This window comes from Colletes gigas, unplaced genomic scaffold, assembly GCF_013123115.1.
Source record: "Colletes gigas isolate AHSC1104 unplaced genomic scaffold, ASM1312311v1 Colletes_gigas_Sc00018, whole genome shotgun sequence".
NCBI classification, from domain to species: domain Eukaryota; kingdom Metazoa; phylum Arthropoda; class Insecta; order Hymenoptera; family Colletidae; genus Colletes; species Colletes gigas.
Window position 1 is genome coordinate 4,785,668 of NW_025106647.1, and position 9,128 is coordinate 4,794,795.

Consider the following 9,128-nt stretch of genomic DNA (forward strand, 5'->3'; position numbering starts at 1 on the left):
ATTTTTACATATTTTTTTTTTTCGATTTTAACATCAATTTTTACGGATAATTGGAATTTTTACCCGTTTATTTTCCCCCGTTAAAAGTCACGATTTCCACCGGTTCGCAATCCCCCGAAATTTGATTGTTACGTATTTCCGCGTCGGTCTGGGCACACAATCCGAGATAAACCAATAAAAACGGTCGACGGGGGAATACGTCATATTTAAACAAACTTATATATTATTTGAAATTTAATCGTGTTAACTATAGCTTGCATTCTCAATCAACTTTGTAATTTGGTTCGCGAATTGTTTTTTAAAAATGAAGCACGTTTCGACGTAGAAACAGGGGGTATTTCCAGCTGTTTTTAAATTGACCCTTTGAGTGCTGTGGACGCATGCACGTCAATGTTTTCGTTTATCAGTATTTTAAAAATAAATTGTATTATTTACATTGACGTACGTTTTAAATGTTAACGTACTCGAGAAAATAATTCATTAATAGATCTGCGTTTATAACTTAGTTGCGCCTTCCATGATCGATCAAAGGGTTAATAAAAAATTCTTTTTACCGTTCATCCTTTAGCATCCAAGATATTAGACCCTCTTTCGACGTCTGTCGTCAATTCAATGCTCTCTATGCATTGATGGAAAATGTTGAAAGAGCAATAAATCGCTAAATGTCGACGTATCAAGTCGCGACAATTTTGATTTTATTAGGTCGAGTCATAAGTAACTTCCGATGCAGCTAAGTAGAATCTTTGTTTTCGCTATATAGACGAGGCTTCAGTTAGTCTTTTGTCAACTGTTTTGTGTGATACACATTACGTTAAACTGTTTTTTTTTAACCTCTGAAATGGAGAGTGAAGAAATACATATTCGTCATGTAATGCTTTGGGAATTTAAACAAGGCAATAGTGCTAAGGCGACAGCCGAACAAAATATGCAGTATATATGGCGAAGGACTAATAACTGATCGGGCAGTTAGAAATTGGTTTATAAAATTCCGTTCTGGAAATAGGACCTTAAAAGACGAATCGAGGGCGGGACGTCCTTTCGACTTTGACGACAATCTTTTAAAGGCAATATTGGAGCAAAATCCACGTCAAACAACAAGAGGTATAGCAGAAAGGTTGAATACATCACGATCAACTATGAACCACCTGGAGAAATTAGGGAAAATCAGCAAGTTAGGAGTATGGGTACCTCACAATCTCAGTGAACGGAATAAAGAAGATCGCATGTCGATCGCCACAAGTCTGCTCTCACGGGAAAAAAATTGAGCCTTTTTTAAACAGGATTGTAACAGGCGATGAAAAATGGGTTACCTGAGACCAACCATCCCTACCAGATCCGAAAGCAAACATCCATGGCAAAAAGATTTTATTGCGTGTTGGTGGGAATAATTCACCACGAGTTGTTGATGTCAAATTTAACGATTACCGCGGATAGATACGGTTAGCAGTTGCAAAGCGTCCTGCACTCGTAAATCTCAAAAACGTCATTCTTTTACGCGACAATGCGCGACCACGTACAGCAAGGATGACTTAAAAAAAATTCTTGAGCTTGGATAGTCTGTTTTACCACATCCTCCATACTCCCCGGATCTTGCCCCGACAGACTATCACCTTTTCTGTTCCTTACAAAACTTTTTGAATGGAAAAACCTTCAATTCTGAAGAGCAAGTCAGGCAGGCTGTCGAAAACTTCTTCCAGTCCAAACCAACCACATTTTACAAGGAAGGAATTGATAAATTTCCAGGAAGATGGGAGAAGGTTATAGATAATAGTGGTGAATACATAATAAGTTAATATAATTTTGTTATTTAATGAGAGCAAAATACATGTCTGACAAAAAAACGGAAGTTACTTATGACTCGACCTAATAGAACGTCCACGGGGATCGTCTCGTTTCGGAGAGCAAAAAGGGTTAAACGGTTACGGCCGGAAAGCATTTTCGATCGTCGTGTGTACGCGAAACATCGTGAATTCGGTATTCAGCGAGCGAAACGGTGAAAAATCACATCGTACCCCCCGCCACTGGTGATAGAATAAACGCGATGTTCGGCATTTTTACGACGCATTTGCGCTCGATGCACGTTTTCGACGTCGAAGGGTGGAATAATATCGCGCCTGTATGACTGTTAATGTCCGCCCCGATACGCGCGGTAATTGAACCCCGGGCGAGCGTTTTTTTTTTCTTTTTTTTCGAAACGTCCGGTTGCCCGATGCGCCCGGCAAATTTAATACATTTCGCCGGTAATGCACGCGTCCCCACATTAAAAGGTACTTTACGATCCATCGGTCGCAGTTGCTAATCACGGTCGACGGTGCTCGGGATGATTTCGACGCGCTACGAACGCGCAAAAATGATTACCACTTTTCGATTCTGCGAAACCGAGCCGGGGCAGTCGAATTTGCGTCGCGTCGCTATCGGGAACAGCGTTATCAGATTTACAAAATGGCCAGCAACGTTGGAAAGCGGCCGATTGTAGCCGATAGAACGGATATCGGAGGGTATTATTAAAATTACGATATTATTTATAATCGATTTTCACTAGCGAAACGCGCGAATACAGCTAACCCTTTCGTCGTGTCAGCGGCTTTGAGCCGAGCGGTGACGCGGTGAAAGGTAGCGCGAGGTTCGAGGTTTCCTGCGCGTCTTTTGTGTCTTTGGTCGTCAATTCAGAATACTTACTACTTACTTACCTTATTATGTATAATGTTAGGTCAAAGATCATCTCAAAAACTCAGGTGCTTTGGAGTTCGGGCATATTGGTTGCAACAAATGATGATCGTAATCGATTGCTTTAACACTTTGACGGCCATTGTCACGTATACGTGACTTTGCGAGCTAGCAGACTAGCAGCTATCAGTCACCATTCAGGCATCATACATTCAACTTATTACGTTTGTTGAGGTTACATTTATAATTCCTTATAATAATATTCCTAGCATCTTCATGTGTCTCACTTTGGTCTACAATATCAGTGATGACGAATAACGGTCTTTGCGTGATTAGCACGACCATTAAAGTGTTAATATTGCTGTGTTTCAACTTAGTAACGTACTCCGTAATAGTGCCACTGACCCTGTTCTCGAATAGTTTAACGCGTGTTAACCGACAGTAGTCGATCCGATCCAGGAACCGGGCGACGAAGTAAAATTCTCACGGTTCCGCTTGTGGCTATCCGATTACGAACGCGTAAAAAATGAGCACGGATCGTACAATGGAGTATAAACGCGATCTGTGCAGGTCGGTGAAACTGCTACCAGACGGCAGGACGCTGATAGTCGGAGGCGAGGCGAGTCGACTGAGTATCTGGGATCTGGCCAGCCCGACGCCGAGGATCAAGGCCGAATTAATCTCTTCCGCCCCCGCCTGTTACGCTCTGGCCATCTCGCCGGACTCGAAGGTCTGCTTCAGCTGCTGCAGCGACGGCCACATCGCCGTCTGGGATCTCCAGAATCAAACGTTGGTCAGACAGTTCCAAGGTCACACGGACGGCGCCTCCTGCATCGACATCTCCGCGGACGGCTCGAAACTGTGGACAGGCGGTTTGGACAACACGGTCCGCTCGTGGGACCTTCGCGAGGGCAGGCAGCTACAGCAACACGACTTCACCTCCCAGATATTCTCCCTCGGCTACTGTCCCACGGGAGAATGGCTGGCCGTGGGCATGGAGAACTCGAACGTCGAGGTCCTGCACGCCACCAAACCGGACAAGTATCAGCTGCACCTGCACGAGTCCTGCGTTCTGTCTCTGAGATTCGCGTCCTGCGGCAAATGGTTCGTCTCCACTGGCAAGGACAATCTTCTGAACGCGTGGCGTACGCCCTACGGTGCATCGATATTCCAGGTAATGATCTGCAACGAATTTCATCCTTCTTATATTAGATTTCTTAACACTTTTTAAGAGGGTCTTCTACTGTAAACCGGCAAAAAATTCAATTTTTCTTTGGTTTTTTTTTTTTTGATATTTTCTTAAAGGATACAGTCTTAGAAATATGTGTGCAAAAGCATATCATCGAACTTCTACAATTAACGATGGTGTACATATTGCTCAGTCGAGCTATACCTGTTTGAATCTGATCCTTCTGTTTAGATGTGTTTTTCTCAAAACTGTCATTTCTGAATTGGCTGCCGTGATATCGCAAAATCTACTCGACCGATTTCGTTCAAATTTGGCGTGTATCTTTAGTACATGTGTCGCCATAGCCCGTACTAGAACGAACTCAAAATCATTATTCTTTCTATTTTAACTCATACCTAACCCAGACCAAACCCCTCAAATTGTCCACAATTAGAAACCAACGTACCCACAACTTATTTTTATTAGTCTCGTTAAAATTCAAGAGTCCTATCTAGATTTCTTTTCTGCAAAATCTGATCTTGAGAATCAATTTTTTTAGCTCCCTATTGAAAAATCGTGTCGAAGGAAACAAATTTGAACATCGAAAATGAATACTAAGACAAGTTTTAAGTTACGTGGCCTGCGAATGTTTAAAATCAAAGATTTTTAGTCCGGCACTCAACTTGTTAAAGGTATAAGAAGTCCTTAATTTTTGAACTCCAGCAATTCAATAGCACTTTTTGATATTTTATGTTGAACATAAAATGTCGCGTTCGTACTTATGGTTGCACGTTTTCAGAGAGCTGATATTTTATGCAAGTGGTTTTAAAAAGTGCTTCGATCTAAATCGCGCATACTTTGAATAATAAATAGTCGTCGTCAAGAGCAAAAAAGCGCACTCATTTTGAGCGATGGAAGGAAAGGACCATTTCGTATATTCTAATTTCGTTAGTTTTTTAGAGTTTTTCGATAAATCAGAGCTCTTGATATGGAGTTGTAGATTCTAAGGCTTGACTACGCCCTTGCACGTTCCCAGCCGTTGACGTAATCTTACATTTTTATATTCATCATTTATTTTCAAGCTCGTTAATTTTCTTTTTATTGCAAATTTATTAATGCATTGGAAGCACGTTCTTCGAAGAGTAAAGTAAAAAAGGAAACGTCAAAATGTATTGGTCGAAAGAGTGAAATATTCTTTGGTACGTTTGAACGACTAAATTTCAAAACCAGATCGCATATTAATTCGACGTTTTCACCAACTTCTGCTCAGGAACGTAGCTGCAAATTATAGTAATATAACGTAAACAAGCCCGCAAATATAATATGCGTAATGTTTATTGAGAGTTCTGTATTTGTTGAAACAGCATGTAAATTTCTAGCATTATAGTTTACAATGACGTAACGAGATAGATACGACAAAATTTTCAACATTTTCGAGCACCTCAACGATAACGAATATAAGAATTGTAAAGAAAAGCTAAAAGACATACAGGGTGTTCGGCCACCCCTGGGGAAAATTTTGAATGAAAAATAAGACGAAAATCAAGAACATCAATTTCTTGATTTAGGTTTCGCTAAAAAGTTATTACAAAATTTCTAATTGTTCTAAAAAAATTATTTTCAATTGCAGAGGTCGATTACAATCATTTTTTGTGAATAGACATACACTCGAAATCCTAACCATTTTCGAGAAAAAAATTCATTACTGACAATATAATGTTTGACCATAACTGTCTGTTACCCTGAAAATTGAAAAGTTTCAAATCATTCTCAAAAAATTATTCTCGGCTGCGGGGGTTAATTTCAATCATTTTTGGTGAATACACATACTCCCAAAATCCTACGTAGTTTCGAGAAAAAAATTCTTTACCGAAAATATACTGCGTGGAAATGTTTCTATAACTTTTTAACGAAACCTCGATCAACAAATTAGTATCCTTGATTTTCGTTTTATTTTGGCGTTTAGAGTAATCCATTAAAATTTTGTCCCTGGGGTGGCTGAACACCCTGTATAGTTGCGAGCGAATCTTCACGTAGAACGTGTTTTGTGCTGTTTCCAGTCGAAGGAATCGTCGTCGGTGCTGAGCTGCGATATATCTGCGGACGACAGGTACATTGTTACCGGGTCTGGTGACAAGAAGGCGACCGTCTACGAGGTCATGTACTGAACGAGACCGCAACGGAACACCGAAATCATTCTCGAAGGTGAACTCTTCTTAACGTGGGTGTACATAGTTCTTATACGACATTGTGAGAGACATTTTGTTGCTGTTGTTCTTGTTATTGTTGTTGTTGTTACACTTGGCAAAGAAAGGACCCGTGCAAGAACGAGCCGAACGAACCAGGACGACGATTCTACGATCTGAGAATGGTGATTGAACGTAAACGCTTGAACGGGCAAAAAAAAAAAAAAGAAAAATCGTTCGATTCCGGGGGGGGGATCAAATAGACAAAAAGGAGAATAAATGATAGAAGATATTTCAGATATCGACGACGATGGAAATGATAGTTTCGCGTCCGAATCAACGTATTATCCGGATCAATAGACTTTTTTCCGGTCAGTCATTTTTATCAAAGAGAGTCTTGAATTAAGTTCGTTCCGCTCGTTGCGCGTAATCGCCTTTGGCGGCGAGACCGCGAATTAATTAGAATAAACGCTGGCATTCGTATCGCGTTCCCTCTGTACATTTTGTATATACGTATACATATTATATATTATATATCAGTCTTTAAGTATACCGTCATATTTTTCTACGTCCCCTAAAAGTGAGACGGAAAGCGAGTTAATAAAGGAAACAAAATGAATCGTGTAAATATTTGTCAGGCTTAGAGAATATAACAGAAATCGAGACGAGAGACGATTAAATAAAAAGTGATACTCGAGACTAAATCGATTGTCGATTTATTTCAATCATCCACCATTAAAAAAATTGATTATTTTTCCGTAGGGTATGTGTAATATGTTCTTCTGCATGACCGTCGTCGTCAAAGGTAAGAAAAATTACTCTTATTTACTTTTAAATCAATTTTTACGCACGGTGCAGATTTTTCTTCGGAGGACCAACCAATAATTCTTTTTAACACGTTAAACGCTGTGTGGGTCCCTGGGAATTGATTCTGTAAAATTAAAAAATGATCTTTTACAATTCATATGTAATATTAAAAAATATGTTTACACTTTTTAGATGGAAATATTTTAATCAAAAAATAGTGAACGCGTCGTAACGCGCGGTGAGTTTACAGTTTCGGAGACACCTGTAGCCGAAGCGCCTTGCACAGCGATTCTCCGCGCGGCGCGTAAACGTAGAATATTAAAAATAAGCGTGTCGGGCGGTCCCCGAAGGCTGTATAAAAATGAAAACCGTGCGTAAACGTTATCTCGTCAGCGTTGCAACGCGGGAACCGATGAACGGTTTGACGATCGCCGCGCCCGTCAACGAAACTATAAAACAAGGGCGTTACCCCGTCCGCGTGGCTGCAGGCGTCCCACAAATGTGTCAGCGTCCCAGCGGCCAGAGTCGCCCGTCAGAGAGAAAAAGACACGGTATCAACAATATTTAGTCGCAACGCCGACCAAGGGGAGGGGGGATCGTGTCGCGAAAATCACGACATCGTTTCGTCTATAAAAAAAGGAAAAAAGGTACCGCGGGGGAAACAAATTGCGGCGAACGCGACGTGTCCATGTCGAGCGAACGCCGACCACCCGACATACAACCGACCAAAACGGAGAAAAAGAGAGATCCCGTTCCAGCGCCTTAACTTGTTCGCTGTCCATGACCCGTATACGGGTCACAGCACCATGCTTTTGGATACGCCGCTGAGAGACTGGACAGTGAACGTGTTAACCCTTCGTGAACCGTGCGGTCAGTTACTCTCGTCGACGGTGGCGTTCGGCGCTAATGCTGCTATAGGCCACACGCTACAAAATGTTAGATTCGTCTTCGCTACTAATATATATGTATAGGTGTTCAGTTACCTTTGAGTGATTGCTTTTGTTCTTACAGTTCTTTCACTTGTTTTTACAGTTTTCTGAGCGAGAACCACTACGACTGGCCTGCCTCAGCCTACGGCGTACATGAAGCTGTTCGCAGATTGCCGTTCTAGGTCTTATTTTGGCCTGTAGAATCTCCCATTAACATGTTTACCTTAATTTTGAAAATTATTTTTGAAATTATTCAATCGATGGAATTCTTTGATCGTTAAGGTTCTATTTAACTCTTTGCTTTGTACCCATATTTTCCACCACTTTTTTAATAATACAGCGGTCCCGTTTTCCAATGTTTTTAAAGCCCTTTCACAGGACAGGGTGCCCCTGTGAAAATCGTTAGAATGCAAAGAGCCAATCCGCGAGTAAAAGTCGGGTCGTGCCCGAAGGGTTAAAATCGCAACCGCGGGGCCTCGTGCGAATCGTGCCACCCGGTACGTAATTAGCGATGCAATCCACGCTCGCGGAGCGCATATTCAATGGAAGGTTCATCGGCGTAATGTTATTATAATAGTGGCGCGTTTTGCATATGTGACTGGGTAGCCGACGTGGAGTGGGAAGCGAGTGGACCGCCGCGTGGGAGTTGGAGAGAGAGAAAGAGGGGCGGGGGAGGGGGTACACGCGCGAGCGAAGAGAGAGGACCGAACGCTACTGCGGCGCAAAGTGGTGGGGGAAAGGACGATTTTACACGGGCTTTGCCGCACGCCGGGCGTATTTGCATGGTAATGATATGCGACGCGGCAGGACCGATGGAACGGGCCGGTGGTAAAAGGGATGAGGAAATTCGAGGGGTAGGACGTACAACGAGGGTGGGGATAGCGGAACGCCGATGGTATTTCGTGCACAAGTTTTGAATGTCGCGGCTAAATGCATCGGTTATTACGGTTAATTCAGTCGACGAAGAGGCGAACAGTCGCGGTTTTATTCATCCCTGCGCACTCGTTTTCGTTCGTTCCTGTCGAGGGGGGATTCGTAGTAGCAGTGCAGATAACTGATATTTATGAATTTTTTATTAACGTATTTTGAACTTTTGGAGACATCCTGTTTCGTGTATAAACCTTCTTTTAAAAAAAATCAAAATTGTCTTATTAGCATCAGTGTATCTATAGCTTCTTAATCGAGAATGAATCTCTTATTCGAAACATCAAGAAAACTGTGCATGTATTGCACGAAGCTGAAAAGTTTGCATTTGAATTGTGACGGAAGTACCCTGTCCACCTAAATCAAACCGTGATCTCTTCCTACATTTTTTTATGGTTCCCTCGACTAATAAAAACAACACACGTACCTTGTAGATAACCACACAGA

The 9,128-nt window shown here is 41.8% G+C and overlaps 1 protein-coding gene across 3 annotated transcripts in view; it reads left to right on the forward strand.

Moving 5' to 3' along the window:
* LOC122400412 (protein groucho-like) overlaps positions 1 to 6,713 on the forward strand; it is a 106,353-nt gene extending 99,640 nt beyond the window's left edge. For all 3 annotated transcript variants that reach the window (XM_043401866.1, XM_043401867.1, XM_043401868.1), the window contains 2 exons: positions 3,238 to 3,841; positions 5,896 to 6,713. In XM_043401866.1, the coding sequence (XP_043257801.1) occupies positions 3,238 to 3,841; positions 5,896 to 6,003 (712 nt within the window). In that variant the 3' untranslated portion in view covers positions 6,004 to 6,713. The remainder of the gene's footprint in view (positions 1 to 3,237; positions 3,842 to 5,895) is intronic.
* Positions 6,714 to 9,128: the final 2,415 nt, after the last annotated feature.